The following is a 21,233-nucleotide window of genomic DNA, read 5'->3' as shown; positions in this document are numbered from 1 at the left end:
TCAGAGAAGCCACCCACCTTGACAATGGCGTCCCGACCTCATTCTAGTGCGCGAATAAACCTTTGACCTGCCGCAAGCCTCCTCGACACCGCAGATCCTACCCCGAGATCCAATCATCCACCGGTCGCAATCCGATGGCCCATCTTTGCCATTTCAAAAGGATCTCAACCCGGCGCTTCTCGTGTTCAGCCTCTGCGCCTCCCTCCTCCGGCTTACCAGGCGTGCCAGGCCTCCATCTGGCATTGCTCACCTCGTACGATCACCTTGTGTCAGTCATATTCGACTTTGACGAAAATCGCATCTCTGAAGTGCCTCGCCCGGTCTCGAATACGTGCGATGTGATCTGTCACCCGGGGCTTGTCTCTGGCCCTGGGGCCCCTCGGGTCTGGGCATCCCGGGATGCTAGCCCACTCATGTAAGTCGTTGAAATAGGAAAACGGCCAATGACTAGACCTTCACCGACTGCCACCTGTGACCTGGCAGCTGCGACAATGGGTGAAGGTCTTAGGCCCTTTGGTGGTCGGTCTTACTCCCCGCTCGCTACCTTGTTACAAGCAGGTGTGCAGAGCATCGATGGGTCGGTCGATGGGTGTTGTAGACAGTAGAACTGACAGCTAGCGCTGCTTAGACTTCCTCGCAAGTTGCAACGTCCCGAGTCATCCAACGAGCATCAACTAGATATATTCTTTGGCTACGCATTCGCCCAGGCACACCTATAGAAGCTGACATAACCCGGGAATCCAGCATCCTACCCAACATGTGACCCGGCTGCAACCTCATCAGGATTTATAAAGCCGCATCGACCTACCGAAAGAGCCCGACTGCATCCGGATCCTCCAACTTCCCTGCCAGCCCGTCGACCATCGGAGCCCACCCCCAAGGGCCCCAACCACGCGCGCGTGACAGGAGGACCGTTGGGGGATGATAAGTCACATTCGACAGCATGCGCTCCCCGAGTTTCAACCTCCCACTGCTAACCCATTTCCTCCATGACTCCGGTCATCAGCTCCGCAGTTCTTTTCTTTTTCCAGCGCTCGACATTGCCCGTTGTCTCTGCCTGCCCGGTCCCTTGCCTGCTGTGTAAGCAGTGACTTGGGGAACAGCAGGGGAGGGAGGGCTATTATCGCTTCTCGCACATACTAATACTTGGTGCTTACATGCGAGTGCACAAGACCTGTCGGCTCCAGTCAAATCACTTCTCTCCGTCAGCAAGCAGGATATTCCAGCAAGTGCGTGCGGTGCGATGGCCAGAGCTGGGAGGTTTGAACAAATCAAGAGCGTCAGAGACCAGCATCCTGTCATTGCCATCGGCCGACCCTGTTGAAGACACATTCTGTATCCGTATCCTCAGACGATGCACGGCACGTTGGCAAACTGGAGGTCTGGAAACCTTGCCAATAACAGGATTCGACATGGCCGTTCTTCGTGCTTACTAGCCGTTTCTTTGCCGACCTCATCTACCCATGTCGAAAGAGAAGTAGTACTTGTCATCGACGCTCCAGCTCATGAACTCGGATCCGTCTCGTTTCGTGGCCTCTAAACTTTCGAAATCTGAATAATTCGAGTGGCGGGTATTCAGGGCTGGAAGCAAATCCAGGGCCAGGTCACACCTGGACGACCGACACAACAAGCTACCACCCAAACTCGTGCCCCTGCGCCTCGGGTAGAAGCATACGACCATCCCACAACCACGCCGGATATGAGGTGGTAAAAGAAATATTTAAGAGTGGTGAAGCCTGAAGGGGGGAGATCCAGTCCTTCCAGTCCCTCCCGATCCCACCGGCGAGACTTGGCAGGCCAAAGGCCGTGCGCAAAATCGTCAATCGACAAGCAAAACCCGCACCGTTGCCGCGAATAACGCACCCAGAGACATTGCAGAGATGCGAGTGAGAATGCGAGCGGCCAAGCAAAGAAGAGAGACACTTGCAGATGGTAAAATGCAAAGTGCCACGGGAGAAACTGGGAAGGACCAATGTCTCGGCTACCTGCAGCTATTGTATCCTTCTTGCGCCGCCCCCCCCCCCCTCTCTCTCTCTCTCTCCGGTCATCGCCTTCAATATCAACCGCCGTTGCCCGCCCCCCCGTCCAAAGTCTGTGTGGTGTTTAGAACATCCTTTTCTTCCTCGGGTTGATCATCATATCTTTTCTCACTCCAGTCCGTCCGTCCGTTCCCGTCGGCGGGAGGCCCCCCTTTTTTCCCTTCTCCACAATCTCACCGGTTTACCGGGATTTCACCCACACCTGGTCGTACTGGTCCTACTAACAAGATCCGTCCCGTGTTTTGTTTTCATTTCCAACCTCCCCTCCCCTTACCCCTTGCCCATCCCGCCGCATCCATGTGCGATGGGAGGCAAAATTGTGTTTAGTGAGCATCGCTCGTCGGTGGTGTTGGAGAGTGGACACACCCAGATTCGAGCAACAGTCAACTGGCCCGGGAAACATGCTTCGGCTTGACACCACTCATCTAGACCACAGTACCATCATACTTAAGCCTCACACTACATCGAGATGGGGCGACGGAGGAGGGAGTCAGGTAGAGAAAAAAAAAGAAGAGGAACGAGAAAGGAGAAAAGAACTGCTGGCCCTCCTTCTCATCCTCCCTTCCTCTGTCCTGTCTCTATGCTTCTCTTCAAAACCTCGCACACCAAAAACTCATTGTCCCGTCAAATCACAGCCCGCTGCGAGGTCACACGACACTTACGCCCGTTACTGCTTCTTTTCCAACATTGTGTGTGTGGGAGGAGTGTATGGATATGCGTGCGTATGGTGTAGTGTGTATGAATGGGTCTATCTGGCCCCCTCTCCCCCTTCCATAATGTGACAAACGCCCGACTTGGCAACTTTGATGAATAAATAAACGGTATCGTATTGGTTCTCTCGGCCGAGTCATTGCAGATCAAGGCTCAAGGGCACTTCATGACAATAGTGACATTGGAGGGGTGGGATGATGCCTCGCAAACCTTGCCTTCTTTCCTCCTTTCCTCCTTTCCGATAATTTGCAAGGATTACTGCGTTCATATTAACAAAGTTGACCGAGCAGATTGAATCGATGTTCAGGAATGAGACTATCCAATCCGCGATTCCAATGCTATTCACGAACCGAGGCGATCGGTCCGTGACGATGTATCTACGCCTACGAGACTAGACGTCTTCCATCTCGAGTACGGAGCGGTGGCCTCCATACAACTCTTCAAATAGCCACATTCGCCTCTTCACTAACGGAACGGACACTGTGAGGCAACACGGATATGCAAACAATACGGAACACGACATGACAGCAAAAATCAAAGCTTCAAGTTGCGGCAATAAATAACAGTGTCAATACAGTTCCGCTCCACCCGGCTTCTCTCTCCTTTATTACAAGTTGGCCGAGCCATTCAATTATACGCAATGCTCATCCCTCCTCCCCATTTTGGTTCATCATCAGAAAGTGAAAAAGAGGCCTCATGTGATGATATGCGCCTTTTCGTAAAAGTCCCCAGTTAAGTATATTCCTCATGCTTTGAAACAGAAAAACGCCCGGCCCCGTGTGTGATTTTGCTTTTTATGCGTCAGAGTAGTACTCGTCTTGGTACTGGTGGCCCAGCGGCGCCGACCAGGTGTTGCCACCTCCGACGACGTTCTCCTTGGATCCCCAGTAGTTGTTGCGCGTCCGGCGTTCGCGCTCAAACTCGGCCCATCTCTTCATTGTGATCTTGCTACTGTCAAATTCGCCCTCGTACTCGAGACCGGCCTTCTTCGTCTTCTCGCCGGCTGTCTTTCTGGTGTCTCCCCAGGAGAAGTCATCAAACTTCCAGAACGCGTACGTGGGAAGGACAAAGTTCCAAAGGGGCAGCGAGAAGAGGTAGATCATCATCCACACGACGTATGACCAGGAGTGTGCGGTCAAGACAATGAGCACAGCAGGAAGTCCAAGAATCAAAGCCAGCAGAACCAAGGGGATGATCTGCGGAGGCGAGTTGACAATGGAGATGATAACTGGAGCAATCATTAGCTGATATCAAACAAAATGGACACTGTAAATACTCACCGACGTAGAAGGTGAAGGCAATGGCGGCGGGCAAGACGAGAGTTCCCATGAGCTCGATGAAGATGATAAACTGCATACTGAAGCAGAAGGTACCGCAAAGATCACGGACCAAGACCAGTTCCATCAAGTTGTGGATCGTCGAGTTGATCCATCGTCGACGTTGTGAAAGCAACACGGCAAAAGAATCAGGCACCGTCGTCTTGCAGACGGCCTGGGGAACAAACACCTGCTTACGCTTGGGGAAGGTCCGCAACATAAGAGTTGTCAGGTATCGATCCTCACCGAGCAGAAGCAAGTTCTTCTTGTGCAGGGTGTCAACCACATTCTCAGAGTAATGCTCAACAATGTCCGGGTTGGCCAAGATGGGCACCCAGTAGTCCTGGGCTCCCTTGGGCGCCTTGATGCGGTACATGCAGAAGCAACCGGGCAAACAGGTGACACCGCCAAAGACGGACTCGAAAGACTTGGACAGGTGGTGGGAGATGAAGTACTCAAAGACCTGAATGGCGGTAACCCAGCTGTCGCGCTTGTTGGCAATCTTCGTCTCACCGCATAGACCCATGATTTCGGGATCCTTGACCATGGCAGAGACCATGTGCGTCAGACTGTCGGGAAAGACCTTGGTATCGGCGTCGACCATGAGAACGATTTCGTAGAAATCGGGCGATATACCGGTGACCTTCCATAAACCGTTGAACATTTCGTACTCGAGCTCTGTCATGCGCTCATCGAACATGACCTTCTGGAGGAAAGACATGAGAATGATCTGACTGTCACGCTTGCCACGGTTGCCTGGCTTTGACTTCGTCGCCTCATCGGGTGTACCGCACTTGACAACAAGAAGAACGGGAACTCGTTGCTGCTTCTCGAGAGGGATCGCAGATTCGTTGCCGTAGTCGTAGAAGCCGGAGTAGATCTTGGCCATGTTGTGTCGCTTGGAGCCGCTGGCAACCGCAACGTAGGAGAAGGGTTCGACTTCCTCGGGAAGGATGGTGTGATCCTTCATCATTGCCAAGCAGTAGTCAGGAGTAGACATGGTCTCGCCCTTGCCCTTGATAATACCGTCACAAATAATGACGATAACCTTGTGGCTGTTGGGGTAGTCGGTCATGGCGATGGAATCAAGAGTGGTCCGGATACCAAGGTGACCTTCAGAGTAGGCGGTAACAAGGCACATGGTGTGGGCAAGAGGGTAACCAAAGGGCATCCAGTCGGCGGGCGGCTGAGGCACAACAGCTTCGTGAATGAAGCCAGCAGGCCCAGGACCTTCGGTTGAGGGTACATTGCCCGTGTAGGGGTCTGAGCGAAGGAAGCTGGTGCGGCTGTCGTTGCCCTGTCGGTACATGGCGTTGGAGGACATCATGTTGCTGCCAGCACCTGAACTGGCCATGGTAGTAGGCATCCTGCGTCCGCCGGCTTGCGGGGCTGCGCCAGCTCCATAGGCTGCGGAGAACCGAGACGTTGTGGGCAGGAAGGTACTCTGACGTTTGCTCGTCCGGTCAGAAGAGCCGTTAACACTGCTTCCGATATCGCCAGGCAGTCTGGGAGGTGCGCGGTAAATGTCTTCAGACCAGTCTTCAATCTGTTGGTTACGCTTGCGCTTGTCCTTGGTCTGAGATGTCTTAGCCGCGGCGTACGTTCGGCTGATAAACCATTGGAAGAAGAGAGCGAGGACGAATCTCGTCAACACGACCGCGAGAATCAGTACCAAGGAGACGTAGAGAACGACTTTTGATGCGATGCAGCCAACGGTCTCAGTATCGACTGATCCGACCTTGATAATCTCCTCGAAGCATTCGGCAATCTGCTTATCGCCCGAAGCCTGGAACGCTCTGGTAACGTCCCGTCCGCGAATTGCCTTGTTCACAGCTGTAGTCTTGTCCTTGAGCTCGTTGAAACGATCAGGGACCTTGACCTGGGTAGTGTTAAACCAGTTGAGCAAGTCGAGGTCGAGGACAGTGCCAGAGTACACAATCAAGTTTCGGGAGCTGTTCTTGATATCATTCCACGTGAAGTAGACATCGGCGGTGCCGTCCAATTCCAAGTAAAAGGTATCGCGACTCTTCTGCGTCGTGTGGCAGGAATAACCCAGGTAGTAAGGGATTGTAAGGTTGGGCTTCGAAGAGCCGTCCTGGTTGAAGACGGTGCAAGGGAAGTACCACGCCAGGTCACCATTGCTGTTCGTCGGGACATCCGAGTTGTCGGCCAGGGTGATGAGGTTCTTGCATCTACCATTGACGTTTTGGAACAAGAAACTGCCGTCCTTTCCGCCATTCTTCTCAGGCAGGTCGTACAAGACGTTGGCGCCGGTGGTCCTATTAATCATGGGCACGCCATCGGCAGGAGGGTGACGGGAGCGCGTCAAATCGTAGGCCGTTCCGTGGAAGATCATGTATCCCCCATCCACATCGTTGACCTGAAGGCGCGGCGGCGGGGTTCCGCAGACAACCTGGGTGAAACCGAAAGTGAGGAAACCGACGAAGCCCATGATGAGCAAGATGATGCTGATCAAGCCAATCTTCTCTCTCCAAGCTCTTTGCTGCTCCTTTGCGGCCATACCACAGCATTTCAGCATAAAGTTTGGACACCAGAAGGTGATGATGGCGCAGTAGACGTTCCAGAAGCTCGGAGGACGGATCTGCTCGACCTGCTTGTTCTTGTTTCGCTTTCCCTTGCCATCCTTAATGAGTTTGCCAGACTTGTGGCGACTCAAGCGCTTAGCCTTGGTCATGGAGTGTCCCTTCTTTTCCTCGCCACTATTCTGTCTGCTGTTAACTCCTCGCGGTGGTGAAGCGTCCGAGAAGTTGTCGTTCGTTTGCGAGCGTCCAGAAACGTCGGTCGTTCCTTCCATATCCTCGACTATCGGATCGTTTCCGGTCGCCGAGGGCAGAACGTTCATGTTGGCGGCATGTTTGCGGTAGTAGTAATTGGGATGGTCCTTGTCTATTCTGTGTCGCTCCGGTCGAATCAAACTTCTCTTTCTCGTGAAAGGCTGATCGGCGGTCGAGGGTCCTGCAGCCGGCGAGTCGTGGGTTGGGGATAGAGGCTGGTTCTCTGTATTGACATTAGGAGTTGAGATCGTCTCAGGGAAAGATGTCGCAGATTGCCCACGTTGGTGCTGAGGTCGCCCTCCTACGGGATAGTAGCCGCCAGTCTCAACATCGTCCGGACGGTTCCGTCGCGACGGCGAGTTTCTGTAGGCATTCCTATTCTCGAAGGGAGAGGTCGCTGCAGGCCTTTCGGGGAGAGACATGGTCCTGTGTGGAGATGTAGGTTAGCTAACGATTCCGAGGTGAAGCTGAACCCGGTTCCGGCGGCAGCAAAGATGTTGTTCGAGGAGGGAGACTTCACCCTTCCCACAGAGGCGCCTAATATCTGTCGCGAGTAGAGAACAGGCGACAAAACGAGTCGAGCTCGGTTTTCTTTTCGTAAGGGGAGGGAGGAGAGTGGATCAAACGCAAATACTGAGGAGATACAGATATGCGGTGTTGAGTGGGATGGGAAGCAAATGTGAAAGATCAGGAAACCACAACAGCAACAGCAACAGCAACAGCAACAGCGAAAAGACAGCAGCCAGTTGCAGGTCGTTGGCGTTGGCGGGAGGTCATACTCACAGGAGTTGTTATTGGGGAGGAAAGCACCTCTAGGCAAGAATTGTGGATGTCTGGGCCTGGCACCCCTGCCAACAGCGGGGGGGGGGTGGTTGTTCCTTGGGAGACGGCGAATCAATGGGGAAGCCGTCCCTATTTTCGACCCGGCTTTTCTCTGTTTCTGCGCCAGCAGGTCGGGGGTGACAGCTGGACAACGAGGCCAAGCAAGGAAGTTGCCAGCAAAGAGTCTCAAGAGTCCTTGTTCTCCAAGCACGGAGTGACTGCAACTTGCTTGCTTCCTTGTTGCTTTGCGCAGTGCCGACGGGTAACTCAAAGCAAGAAAAGCTGAGATGGCTGTGGTTGTGTGGGCAATCCCAGTTTTGCCCTTTACACTGATGGTCGAGACTCAACAAGCGATGAACGGTCCAAAGGGTGGTTGCTGCGTTTCTGTCTGTCCTCCTTTTTCTTGAGTCTGACTCTGATCCTAATCCTTCTTTTCTTTTGCCTTTTTGATTTTGTCTTTCTTCCCGTCTGGTTGCTGCGTGCTTGCTTGTCTGGTCTTTCTGTTGCTTTTGCGGCCCTAAGCAATGAGACGCACGGCTTATGTGCTCCAACTCGGTACCTTGCACAACTACTTGGAGACCAGGGGTGGTGGTGAGTCGTGTCAAGGAGTGGTGATGGAACGATTCGAGAAGATTATCCGCTATGCAGGTATTAAATTGGATGGATTGGAGGGACGAAAAGAGCGGATGGAAGTTTCGTCGCAAGTGCAGCGGAATAGAGAGAGGGTTTCCAAATGGCAACCGACACGACGATTGAGCAGCAACAATTGCAACAATGTCGATCTTTTTTCCGGTGGTCCAAGAGCCGACCGACTGTTTCGATGATTGAAAAGCCCAAGAGGATTGACTGACTGGCTGCGCGACAGTACAAACAGGCGGGTTCGGGGTGCAGGCAAGTGCGCACCACCTGTTGGGAGGGTGAGCGATGGATGATGGGAGCGAGCGAGGAAGCCGGGGCAACAGATGCGATCGTGCGCACAGTCCGTCTTGATTTGCCTCCTTCGTCAGCCGATTCGGGGGAGGCAATGATCGAAATGGGCAGAGTTTGTCGTCAGTCTTGAGGTTGCGACTATCGCCCAGAGTGTAACTAGAGTGCCCAGAGCAAGGCAGGGTAGCCAAATTTGAATCGCCGGGAAATGAGGCTGGAATCTCGGTTCTGCAGACGCAAGACGAGCGGAAACGAAGGTAGGTACGGATAGACGTACTCCAAATGTCGACTGATTTCGAGAGCCAAGAACAACGAAGGTTGGCGCGAAAGGTAAGGTAAGTGACAGGTGGTAAGAAGGAACAAGACTGAGCGTCGGACGAGGAAACGAAATGTTCGGGAGGAACGACGGCCGACGACAAGACAAGCCAGTAGTCACAACACAATTTGCTTTCTCAAGGCTTCAAGAACTCAAGAGGGCGTCTTGAAGGAAGGGATGGGCAATGATGGGCGATCAGCGAGGGCAGTGGGCACCGAGAATTTACTTTGGGACAGCCCAGACCAGACCAGCAAGGAAAGGGGAAATCAGAAGAGAGTCCGGTGAAGCAGGCCGTCTTAGTCCAAGAATCCGTCGGTACTTTGTCCAGCCATAGAAATCACACTTGGAATGAGGTATTGTCCTTCATCACGCCGGCTGTCCCATTGCGTTCCAAACCGCCACATGGCCTAGCACCCTCGCCTCACCCAAATCTCGTATTATTGGTTTTCTGGACGGCTGGTTCGCGTTGCTACGTTGCTGTCTGGCGTGGCTGGCACCTGGGTCTCCTTCGCCAATGATACTACTAAAGTACTCCTTACTTCAGTTATATCGACATCGTCTCTCTTGACTCTTTCTGAGCTACCCTAAATCCGAATGCACCTGCCACCATTGGGCAGATATATTGATCGCAGGAGACGTCTAGCATCCTTCTAGTCGGCATCACGAACCCCACGACATTGCGCACGGCTCGACCGCGGGTTGTCTTCCAGTTGATGGGAAAAGGGCAAAGATTGAGTTTGGCTTGACATGGTCAATACCTCAGCGGAGGGGCAGGGGGATTTGGGCGGTAGACCCGGTGCACTAAATTCTGGCCCATGGGGTACATCGGAAGTACCATCAAAGTATCCGGACCTCGGCCTCTCTATGGAAGTTGGCCCACGTACCCTCAAGTACATCCGGAGTAAGGGCCATAACAAGCCAAACATTGACGACAGAGGCGCCAGTCAGCCATTCTTCTGGCACGCGAATGACTGCTTTCAAACATCCTTTGGCGGCTTCGACTCATTGCTCTCGTTCCATGCTCATTGATATTGTCGCAACGGCCCAATGGCGTCGACCCTTTTCTGCAACAACAGAATCAGTGCACTTATGATCCCATAGCCCACTTACTTTGCAATTCGTCATAGAAGATAGCCCGGGGGGCCGGATGAAATACGGACTCCATACGAACTGATGGACACTCCCACCCACTCACAACTCACGTATTGCCTGGATACGCGCTTGAATCCGCACCTCGCTATCCACACCAGGTAGTCTAAAAACCAGATCGGCATGCAGGACCAGGGTTGCTATTTTCGAGCTCAAGCCCCTGTTGCCCAGCCGACCAGCCGGCCAGCCGCCCCCAAAAGCAGCTCGGAAATGTTCACCAGACCCGAAAGAGAGTTTGTCTTTGCTTACCTGCATCTCAGAGCTTGGCTCTACGCTGTGTGCCTGCGCCTGCGCCTCGCCCGACCTCCGCCAAAGCCGGTTCTGGTGACAACCGACTGTGTATCCGGAAGAAGTTTTACCAATACCAGAGAGCGGTCGGATTTCCCTGCACCTTCTTAGTCAGCTCACACACAGGGCAAGTTGGCCACCTCGTGTTCTCAGTCTTCATTGCCGTTGGTCGCTCCTAGCGCCGGATTTCGAGATGAGATGTCACCCTCCTCGGCTGGCACCGAGATTTTCAGACATCAAGACAGGACGCAGAGAACGTCCAAGCCGTATTGGTACCGAGATGATGAATAACTGCCCATTTCAGGGCTCGGAAACACCGTAGGCGTCCAATCAATACCCTCTCCCCAACGGCAATTGCATGCGGATACTCTTCTGCCATCGGCGACTTCAACTGTCGTCAAGGGACTCAGAGTTCACAAATGATATTGAACTCTAGCGGTGGGCCAAACGCATACGGATAACACGGCCAAGAATTGTCATGTTTTTCTTGTTTCAAAGGGGCTCTACTCCGTAGCCATCCGAGGAATGCTGCCCTCCAACTAGATATGGGAATTCCACCTTCGCATATGCCGCTGTCCTGTCGTACCGGTTAGTATCGTCGTCGTAGGCCGCTAGATAAGTACACGAGCGCGCCATGTCGAGGAAATCCATCGTTTACATGCCACACTCCTATCGGCTCGTTTCCAGCATCTGCTGCCCTTGCAGCTGCCACCGTATTATGTACGTACGGAGTAGTTGTCAAGATAGAGACCCTTGGCCAAGAACAGCGGCAGCGCGATAATCACGATCCTGATCCGCGGCCCCGGCGCTGTTTGGCTTTTCGCTTCTTTGCCGCCTCCACTAGGAACGAAAAACTTGGTTTTGAGCCTCCCTCGGAATGGAGCCCTGCATCGTTATCGTGAAATCCACACCTACCAAGGTAGCCTACGCATATCGCCATTCTGCGTACCAATGCCCTCTACTATTGCCGAGTGGCCGCCAAACGCCTCATACCCGCATGGGGCTCTAGGTGTAGTGTATGCACAGGCTGATGTCAGTTTGATACTTCTGCGAATCGTGGGTTCTAGGTTTTGGGGTGTTACCTTGCAATTATACGGACGAATGTCCGTATCTTGGATCGGGTGCTTAGATTGGACAATGGCAGCTTGCAGATCGTCTCTGGTTGGCGTCGTGAAGCTCCGCCAGTCGAATAAGAAACACTTGACACCTTAGACCTGATGATTGTAGGGTGATAGATCATAGAGGTGTCGAAATTAAGCTGTTCGTGGTGAAGTTCAGACGGATTTTCGTCTGGTCTCATCTCAACATCGAAACGCTGGGAACCTGGCAAGGCTCTTAATTTTGTATGTCTCATCTCAAAACACCAACCTCAGCACGCATTCCAGGTGTTGTTGATATCATGGAGCATGCCATACTCGTTCTCTCTCCTCGTTTTGCCAAAGTGGCTCCTGGGAGGCCTTGTTGCAATTAAGTGCATCTTCAGGCTGTGGCTTTTCCGGACTTTTGACAGGATAGACTGGTTTGCTACAACGGCCTTTCGCACGGTTGCCAGCTTATTGCCGCACCTGGTCATTTCCACAAGGCTGCTGTCAGGCCAGTGTCACCCTTGACCAAAGAACTTCAGCCCAGGTGAAGATTGATGAGCTAGTGATCCCGACCTGGGGTTGAGGGAACTGAATTGGCACCGAACGGCCAAATACATCCGTACTCCGTACAGAAATGTAACTTGGGTCTTTTATTGGCGGGCTTGGCAAGCAGGTGGCACCGGGATGACTAGATATCCGTAGCTGTCGATGCTTAGACGTGAGAGGGAAGAAAAGAGGCGAGATGTTTGTAAACCAAAGTGCTTCTCGGGTACTGACGCGAGACATCAGTTGGGGAAGGCCAACTGATTCAGCCTGGCGCCAAAACCGCCCAACTAATTTGGCACCGACAACGTTGATGAGATTCGCACCAGGCTCCGGATGGAAGATGAAGTTGACCATAGAGGTAGCTGATCCTGCTCTATTCAGAGACGTGGTACTTGCCTTCCGTTTGATACAAAGATCTTCAGCCGTTTAATCAGCCAGCCCAGAAGACTTCACATCGTCATCTCGACAGCGAAGCACGAATCAAAACTTTTGGAGCGCTTTCGTTCGGCAAAGGAGGCTCGCCAATCGATGGCCACTTAGCAGAACCAGCTCCAAGGTTCCGGGGTCCTTAATTTCCAAATTGAATCTGCCTACAGGCGCCATGCGGGGAATAAGAAAACCGACCATGATTGGTGCCACAAGCTGCAGTGGCTGCGTCGTACGTCGTGGCTGTAGATCCGCGATGTCCGCCGTGGTGCCGCTGCCTTTTCACGTTGGACCCACGGACGACGGGGCTCCATGGACCGACATGATCGACCCCGGACTGAAGCAGAATATGCAGTGTTCTCGAGGAGCAACGCTGTATACTATCAAAGGTGTGCGGTCCCGAATGTGCAGGCTTTTGAGGTTGCGAGACCATGGAATTTCCAATATCCGTAGTTGTCGAGACAGTTGCGTATTGAGCACTGCGCGTACTTCAGAGTGGTAGAGCGCCTTTGGATGGAAAGTCTTGTTCAAAAGTTGGAAAGGGGCTTTTCAGCTCGGGGGAAGCACTGGGCTTGGTCGACTTGGCAATGCACAACGGTGGATTTGCGGTGCTGATCAAAGGTAACCTATTCTGCTTGTACGAGGGGCGCGGTCAGCCGGTCATCCATGCCCTGCATGCGATTTCGCGATAGCGACAGCATCGTGCGGGATGATGCCTCACATGACGAGCAAAAACCGCACCACCCGCTTTTCCTTGTGGAATCCATCCCAGGCTTTTCCCGAACGCTCGGTCAACTTGCACTCGGTAAGGTGTGACTGGTGTCTAGAGGAGAATGGGAAGAGGCGCTGGGTGTCTGGCGGCGCTTTCAACGGCGCTTCTGAGTTCACACTCGCAGCCATTTTGTCGTTTTCTTGCGTCAGCCTGGTTTGCGTGCTTGTTGGAGGTTTCTGTTCCCTTCTCGTTGGACTAGCGATTGTCCCTGGTCCCGAAGCTTCCCCTTTCCAGACTCAGACCTCCATTCAATAGCGGCTGCAGGGTCGTCGTCTGGCGCGGCCATTACCCAGGACCCAGAACTCTCGCCGATTCGGCCGTCAGACCCACGCTGGGACGCTCGACCGCTGGGGCTGACCAGTCTGTAGAATCCACATGAATATTCATGTAACAGCGGAGACGCTTAAGTTGGAGACGCCCAAAATTGGACAACCATGCGCTGTGCACCATCAGATGCCGAACAAGTTCATCAAGGCATATGCCTCTAAGCTGTTGAGAAGAGCATATGAGCTGTTGTTTAAAATGCCAGGCTACCTGCTCTTTGGGATCCGCGTGCGCACAGAAAAGTTTCGAAACGAACACGGGAAATGCGGGATGCGCAAAGAGTCCTTCGTATCGAGCCTTGTCGCGAGGCAGATCTCTCGCGGGAGTAGCTTCGGTCTCAAGTGCTCTAACCGTTCTTAGTTGTAGCCAGAGGTGACGGCAGTGGGTTCTCGAACGAACTTCACTGCTTTTCTTCTGCGGGGATCATGTTGGATCCGTTCTTCTGGCAGGCGGCAGGCCTTGGATGGTGGAGGCTACCCTGAAGTCCCTTCTTTTGGTTCTTCCTTTTACACAGGGTCGTGCGGCGGGGAAGGTGACGGGATCCTGGTCTCCAATGCCCGTCACACGGTCACAGTAGAGGTGAGGACAGGGATCTCGGAGACAAGAATCTTTGCAAGCCTCAGGGTGGTGTTTGCGTGCCTCGCACGTTTGGATATCCCAGCGGATGCTTGGTCGAGGCAGATGTGCCGATGCGGATAGGGGGTTGGGCGAGGTCGTTAATAAGAATGAGGCGAAGAGAAGGCCGAGGCTGGGCACCCCTTCGGATCAAGGTGAAACGAACGATTTCATTGCTTCATTAGCTACGCGCGTCGAGCCCAGAGGCAGGAAGGCCAAATAATAGAAAGAAGGGATGCGATGCGATGGAGCCCAAATTACGTGCTACGAGTTCGAGCAGCCGACACCAACAATGTCTGTATGCTTTGGTGTCATTGAGAGGAGATGCTGCAGGAGCCGATAGGATCACTGGTTTGCTTCACGCTCCCGGCGAGCAGAATTGTCCTGCATTATTTGGGTTCTTGTGTCTTCCAAGGCCCAAGAACAGGCGGTATGCTCACTGGGATAGGAGTGACTTGCCTATCCGTACCGGCTCTGCGGAGAGGCGGTGACCGGAGGTGACATGACAGCGTAGCGGCGTTGCAAGACAGGTTTGACAGAGGCGAGATGAGTGGCCATGTTGGCCTGGGGTCGGGGGGGAACCCTTGGCATTGATGTTGATGGAGTTCCGGTCGGATCTAGTCCGTCTGTGTGCCGAAACTTGAAAGATGGACGTGGATCCGAACTGGTGAGGTCTCTGCCACTTCGATGGAAGTTGGCGATGCAGATGGAAGTCGCGGGGTTTCCAGGCGGTGACACCGTGCCCTGCCTGCCGGTCCTTCCCAGAGAAAGAAAAGACAGCCCAGACCTGGAAGGAAGCGACAAAGCTTTGCAATTGCTTGCAGGGCGGCATGGCGGCTGCCTTACGCTTGCTTTTCCCAATGCACGGTACGTATCCGTACCTTCTAGTTTGGTGTGGTACGGAGTACCTTACCTGACCGTTCTTTCCGTTTTCTTCGTCTTGCCGCTGCAGGCCGTACTATGCATCTGCAGTAGCTGCACGTTGGACACGGGCACAACACGGGGCAGGTTGCATCGGTCCATCTGGTCGGTCGAGGAAGGTGCGACTTCCGTCCAGAGAGGCCGCAACTGCCTTCCAGGTTGTGAACTTGTGAATCGTATACACCGGAGAAAGTACCTCGGCGCCGATCTGTTCATGGAATCTGTACCTTACCCTGCCTTAGGCAATGAGTTCTTTCTTGACATGACCATCATCATCATAAACCTCCACTAGAAGCTACCAACCACCTCGCCCTCGCATCGACTGCATCAGAGCCGCGTCTTTCTGGCAGCTGGGTTATTGGCCACCCACAAGCCATCGAGCGGTATGAGAAGACGGTGGGTCAAAATCCCGTGTATGGCAGGCAAGCCGCAAATGTCTGTATCGGAATCAATAAGGGCAATTGTATTCGTACCGTACTTCCAGAGCCTTTCCTAACACAACGTGCTGGAGGCTCGTGTCCACACCAGAAGCCGTCAGAGTTGCTCCCTCACAGCCACTCGGCGCCATGCAAATCTTGCCTCCGGCAATTCGAGCATTGAGAATTGAGCGCCACTCCATTTACACCGTCGGTGTCATTGGACCTGACCGCGGGGCACATCGCTTGACGTTCCCGCAAACTGCGGGCATGAGGCATGAGCGTGGCCGTTGTAATTGCACCCGAAGCCACAGGGTCGTCTTTTGTTCCTTTTCGCCAACACAACCAAAGTACCTTGAATGGAAGTTTTCACTCTCGGCAAGGCTGCGGATACTCCGTACTGAGATTCATCTTGGTTGTCAACTCTAAATTGGTTCAGCTTCGACCCCAGCTCCAGCTGTGGCTTCCCAAGCTTGGCATTATCGTGGCTCATTGTCTGCCTGGCTCATCATCCTTTTCTTCTCCTCGTCATGCCTTGCGTGACGTTGCTTTTCGCTTCTCTCTGTCCACACATATCCGTACGAAGTAGTCATCAATCCCTTCAATCTTGAATGCTCGTCATATTCTTATTCCTTCTTCCTCCTCTCATTCACACCCTTTCCTAATACATACTTTCAGCACCCGGCCCTGTTGGTGTTTACTCTTCCATCACTGTTGCCCTTCCTCATTCCTGCGCAGCATACCTTTGGCCGCCCTTTCCGACCGCCCTGGACCCTGCTCTGCTCCAACATATCCAAGTACCTGAGGTATTAGCCCTGTGCTGACTCTCTCACGTTGTGTCCGTCCGAGGTTGCTGCACGAATTGTTGGTCCCGGGCTAAGAAGACCCCAAAGCTGAACTACATTATTCATGCCTCTGCGCCATCCCCTTGTCCGTTCTATTGTCATTGTCTGAATTTCGGGCATCGCTCATCTGCTGCCATCTCTTTTCCAACCCATCTAACTTTCCATCCGTACTTGTTCAGACTCAAGATCATCGGCAAACAAACCGACACTTCTTACAGAAACACAAACGACGTGACGTAGGCGACGTCAAATTCTCAAGAGCTTGTACTTGAACTATCTTAGTTCTGGGATACCTTGCCTCAATCTGTACGTATTCTGCGTCTCTCTTTCTCTCGCCTCTTCCCTTCTCAGTCACAACCTTACCCTACCCTGGACTGTATCTATGAGGTGCTATTCCTGTCCTCCCACCCCTTCGTGTTCCCGTACACCTCTGGACTGGTCAATGGACGGCCTGGTTTGTGAGTCAGCCCTCCCTCTTTCACGACCAGCCAAGGCTAGGCCTCCTTCGGCGCAAGTGTCCCTCTGGTTCTTGTTCGCTCCCAGGCGCTACAGAAGCAGGCGCACCCCCTAGCAAGGCACCATTGACCATTCCCCACCCATCCCACGCCAGTCCAACCTGAACAGGGCCCTGGTCTGCTGCAGTACTGTACGAAATGGGTATACTGTCCTGTGTGTATCCCTCCTTGGTGTGGGTGGGCGAGTGGGTTGAGTGGGTGAGAGAGAGAGAGAGAGAGCGGGTATGGTGGGCTGGTGCTTGTGGGGTCCGCGCTGGGCTGTCTCTCGCAGTCTGAGGTGCCCTGGACTCTCTCTGTGTGCCTGGCGCTGGTGCGGCCATGCTCGTACTGCCCTTTTGGCCCCTCTGGGCGACTTCTTTCCGGGAATTCAGGTGGGAGGGATCCTCTGAGTTGCTCCTCTACTCCTTTGCTTCGGCCTGCTTGCTGCCTCCGCCTCTTCCTCTCGTCTCCCAGGTTCCCCCCCGTCTTTGACTTACATAACAAGTCAAGCATGCCACGCACCACGCACCACGCATTGCGCTGCCAAGGGCCCATTTCCAAAACCTCAACTCCATGCCTACCAGTATTCAACTTGATCATTAACTCATACACGCCGGTGGTTTGGCATTTTTCTCCCCTGGAGTTGCTCCCACTAATCTGGTTTTTCTTCTCCTTGTCTACAGTTTCTAGTTTGTTCATCTACGCAACGTCTCAGTCGGCTCCCAGCGCATCTTTGTCATTCGTTCCTATCCGGCACACCGAGGAAGAAACACAACCAGCCCACATTCAACGACCGCTTCCTTTCCCCTTGCCTCCCTCACAACGAAGAAACACCTCGCACGAACACCGAGGCCAGAATCTCGTCTTCTTTCTTGTCCATGTCCTAGAAAAGACTTTTGTGTCAACAAAAAAAAAAGAAGGGGTCTATAGGGCTTACGCAACAACCATAATATAGTCGGACCAAACTCTGCCTACCATTCGACATCCCTGCGACAAGAAAACATTCGGATACCCGGCTGTTCAGCTTTCGACGATTCAATGGCAGCCACGACGGCTCCGACACCGCCCGTCATGACTCCGACTGCAAGCCCGAACCATCTTCGAAAGCACATTTCCCCCGAGCGCCTTACTTTGGGCGACGACGTCGGCCGCAAATCGGTGTCGGCAAGAATTCGGGACGCTCCCGCTTCTCCTGTCAGGGTGAACTTTCAAGCCGAGAACTGGGCCCAGCCATCCAATGCGAACATTGAACTGGCACAACCCTACCAAGCAGAGTTTTCTACAGTTGATCGTTCCCGAGATTACAACGCTTCTACCCCTCCTTCGCATACCTCGGCCTACGACCAGGCTGGACGACAAATGCAAAGCCATGACAGGACGAAGCTGCCTCCCCTCAAAACCTCGAACTCCTACACTGCCGAACCCGATTACCTGAGTCCAGCGAGCTCCCTCACTCCCAACCACAATGGCCACGATCAGGGTCACAGGCCAAAGCGGGGGACCCAGGGGTCGGACAGCTCCAGCGCTCACAGCGCAACAAGAGCTCAAGATGCCAACCGCCACAGTCGGGAATCGAACACCACTACCTCAAGCAACGCCCAACAGCAAGCATCGGCACAGTCCTCCGCGACAACGAGCGCGAGCTCCGTCTCTGGCATCAACGAGTCATCCGAATACAAAGATGAGTCTCCCGAGAGCTCGATCATGGAGGATAACTTGCCAGAGAACAACTCTGTCCCCATGTTCCAGTACTACCACCATCAGGAGTACCCTCCCCAGCGAGTTTCGAGTGTTCCCCAGGAGCTTGATGCTCGTCGTTCTTCTTCGAACCCCAGTCTCAACGCTGACGGAACCCCCATCAACCGTCATCTGACACCTACCGGGTTTACCAGAAGGACCTCCATGCCGCGTCCTTCGTCAGCCTACTCTGCCATCTCGGATTATGCCCCGAGAGGACGATCCCCGAATCTGATGCCCGGAGGATCACATATGCGGACACCGTCAGGCACTCGCAGGTCTCCGGAAACAAGACCAGCATCATACGCAGAGCTATTGAACGTGCCGTACCCTCAGCCAGCACCTGCGCCGATCAGCTTCGACAACAACCAGTTGCGCAATGCCGTTGGCAACAATGCTTCCCTCCTCGGAGCCCAAAAGACACTGGAAATGTACCGCCAAAACGTCAAGAAAACGAATGATTTTTCCATCCAATACTCTTTCGCAGTTTTCCTCATCTCTACCGCCCAAGAGCAAGGCCTAGACCCCAGTGAACCAGCTTCTCGCAAGGCGAACTCAAGCCCAAAGAACTCCGCGGCGTCAACGCCCTACGACCTCCTGCGAGAAGCAAAGGGTATTCTACAGAAGCTAGCCAGCGGCGGATACCCCTTCGCTCAATACTACCTCGCAGATGGATACGCCTCTGGTCTGTTTAGTAAAGGAAAAGAGGACTATAACCAAGCATTCCCTCTCTTCGTCCTCGCTGCGAAGCATGGCCATGCCGAGTCTGCTTACCGCACGGCGCTATGCTACGAGTTTGGTTGGGGTTGCCGCAAAGATCCTGCCAAGGCTGTCCAGTTCCTCCGCATGTCTGCGTCAAAGCGTCACCCTGGCGCCATGTCTCGACTCGGCAAGGCTTGCCTATCAGGTGATTTGGGAGAGAAGCGGTACCGCGAGGGTATCAAGTGGATGAAGCTCGCAGCAGAGGCTGCTGATGCCGTCTACAGCGCAGCTCCGTACCAGCTGGCTTGCTTGTACGAGACGGGATACGGCGACGACATCTTCAAGGATGAGGTCTACGCAGCAGAGCTTTTTACTGCCGCGGCAGAACTTGGCCACCCAGAGGCCAACTTCCGCATGGGTGAGGCATACGAACATGGGAAGCTCAGCTGTCCTCGCGATCCCGCACTAAGCGTACACTTTTACACTGGTGCTGCCGAGCGAGGACATGCAGGTGCTATGATGGGCCTCTGTGCATGGTACATGGTCGGCGCTGAACCGATCTTGGAAAAAGACGAGGAAGAAGCTTACGAATGGGCTCGCCGTTCGGCCGAGATGAGTAAGTTGGGAGACTTCTGCTGAGCAAGTTGACGAGGCTAATCATTACTGTGTAGGTTACGTCAAGGCGCAGTACGCTGTGGGCTATTTCACAGAAATGGGCATCGGTTGTCGGCGTGACATCTTGGAGGCCAACGTCTGGTATGTCAAAGCTGCGGACGCAGGTGACGAGCGCGCGAAGCAGCGATTGGCGATCATCCAGGCAGCTGTCAGCGGCGGTACCCCGATGGAAGTCGCCCCTCCTCGCAGTGGGAAGATCAAGAAGGGCGGCGAAGAGAAGGACAAGGACAAGGACAAGGATTGCATTGTGATGTGAGGAGTCACACCCAAGGAGCAGTATCCACGGAATCATACCAAACCACATCGGCGTTGGGCAGGAGGTCAAGAAAATTCAACTTCACTAATAATGATGAGGAGGGGCGCCTCTATTTTCGGAGAATGTTCAAGGGCCGACTTTTTGCCAACGTTACTCGACTGTTGGATAACGGACAAGGGCCGCGTCAATTGGCATATCACCGGTTTTCTTCGTTTTCTCGCACCCACGGGCATCTACAAAAGGGGATTGGAATTACGGGCGGGTGTTGACAGGACGCAGTGCGGGAAGTCGCTGCGCATTGAGGCAAGGGGCTGGTTGTTTTGCCTCTTTGCATGTCTGTCTCTATGACTCAAGGACTCTTCATCTTCCTCTCTCCCATCACATTTGCTGTCTTTTCGTTTTGTTTCTTGTCCTTTTCTCATCCAAGGCGGGGGGGCTGTCATGAAACTGCATTTGCATAGCATGGGAACCCGGGCATAACGGGTGCTTCATGATCTAAACATGATCGGAACTTCTAGCCTGGGAACTCCATTGAACAAGGCGTTTGGAGAAGGGGAAACACATTGCGATTGAAGACAGACAAGAGTTGCGCAGGTGTGTACACGACTGGCTGAGCTTTCAGAGGAGCCTGTACATACGAGATACCATAATCCCCTGTCTCGGACAGGCGTTTTTGAGCTTTGAAATTTGGTGCTTGATGGGTGACTGTGATGAGACGATGGCGTTCGTGGTGGTTGTGGCCTGGTTTCTGGTTGATCCCGGCTTTGGGCATGTTCAGGCCACTAGGCGTCTCGTTCATTGAGGTTCGAGACAGGTTTTCCCTGAAAAGAAGCCGCACACCTGCGTTGCGTGTTCGTCTGTACTCGGCCGATCTCTGTCTGCCTCGATATTTTTTCCCGCGGTGATCCAGAATCCGGACCAGTGTCGGAGGTTCCTCTTCATACTCTATTGTGGATCGTCGCCGTTGCGTACACACACACGTATTTCGTGTCCGCCTTTTGAGGTCTCAAGTTTGACGTGTTACGTGCCAAGACAAGATTGACTCAATGTAGGCCC

General features: G+C 53.5%; 5 protein-coding genes across 5 annotated transcripts; 2 read left to right on the top strand and 3 right to left on the bottom strand.

The window, feature by feature from the left end:
* The first annotated feature begins 1,630 nt into the window (after positions 1–1,630).
* BDP81DRAFT_198294 (uncharacterized protein) lies at positions 1,631–2,570 on the top strand. The gene has a single exon (XM_060582513.1). It carries the CDS (start codon positions 1,930–1,932, stop codon positions 2,452–2,454), a length of 525 nt encoding a protein of 174 aa, XP_060447792.1. The 5' UTR covers positions 1,631–1,929; the 3' UTR covers positions 2,455–2,570.
* Positions 2,571–3,544: 974 nt separating this feature from the next.
* BDP81DRAFT_314470 (chitin synthase 4) lies at positions 3,545–7,283 on the bottom strand (the record flags this gene model as incomplete). Its single annotated transcript, XM_060583995.1, has 2 exons — positions 3,545–3,978; positions 4,031–7,283. 2 exons carry the CDS (start codon positions 7,281–7,283, stop codon positions 3,545–3,547), a joined length of 3,687 nt encoding a protein of 1,228 aa, XP_060447791.1.
* A 3,603-nt stretch (positions 7,284–10,886) lies between these two features.
* BDP81DRAFT_198268 (uncharacterized protein) lies at positions 10,887–11,834 on the bottom strand. The gene is made up of 3 exons (XM_060582512.1): positions 11,446–11,834; positions 11,279–11,390; positions 10,887–10,940 (listed from the first exon to the last, which is right to left on the bottom strand). The coding sequence occupies exons 1-2, from the start codon at positions 11,715–11,717 to the stop codon at positions 11,369–11,371; spliced, it is 294 nt and encodes a 97-aa protein (XP_060447790.1). The 5' UTR covers positions 11,718–11,834; the 3' UTR covers positions 10,887–10,940; positions 11,279–11,368.
* Positions 11,835–16,432: 4,598 nt separating this feature from the next.
* On the bottom strand, positions 16,433–17,676 carry BDP81DRAFT_198195 (uncharacterized protein). Its single transcript, XM_060582511.1, has one exon. It carries the CDS (start codon positions 17,504–17,506, stop codon positions 16,808–16,810), a length of 699 nt encoding a protein of 232 aa, XP_060447789.1. The 5' UTR covers positions 17,507–17,676; the 3' UTR covers positions 16,433–16,807.
* Positions 17,677–17,878: 202 nt separating this feature from the next.
* Positions 17,879–20,177, top strand: BDP81DRAFT_314165 (uncharacterized protein; the record flags this gene model as incomplete). The annotated part of the gene is made up of 2 exons (XM_060583973.1): positions 17,879–19,862; positions 19,918–20,177. The coding sequence occupies 2 exons, from the start codon at positions 17,879–17,881 to the stop codon at positions 20,175–20,177; spliced, it is 2,244 nt and encodes a 747-aa protein (XP_060447788.1).
* Between the last annotated feature and the right edge of the window lie 1,056 nt (positions 20,178–21,233).

This window comes from Colletotrichum phormii, assembly GCF_030913505.1.
Source record: "Colletotrichum phormii strain CBS 102054 chromosome Unknown BDP81scaffold_6, whole genome shotgun sequence".
Taxonomy (NCBI): domain Eukaryota; kingdom Fungi; phylum Ascomycota; class Sordariomycetes; order Glomerellales; family Glomerellaceae; genus Colletotrichum; species Colletotrichum phormii.
Note: the sequence above shows the minus strand (reverse complement) of the source record. Positions and strands in the feature narration are given on the sequence as shown.

Coding starts and splice junctions, on each gene's coding strand:
- BDP81DRAFT_198195 (XM_060582511.1), bottom strand. CDS start 17,506: ATGAACAAACTAGAAACTGTAGACAAGGAGAAGAAAAACCAGATTAGT.
- BDP81DRAFT_198268 (XM_060582512.1), bottom strand. CDS start 11,717: ATGAGACATACAAAATTAAGAGCCTTGCCAGGTTCCCAGCGTTTCGAT. Junction 11,391..11,445: donor TTCGTCCGTATAATTGCAAG/GTAACACCCCAA, acceptor AACTGACATCAG/CCTGTGCATACACTACACCT.
- BDP81DRAFT_198294 (XM_060582513.1), top strand. CDS start 1,930: ATGGTAAAATGCAAAGTGCCACGGGAGAAACTGGGAAGGACCAATGTC.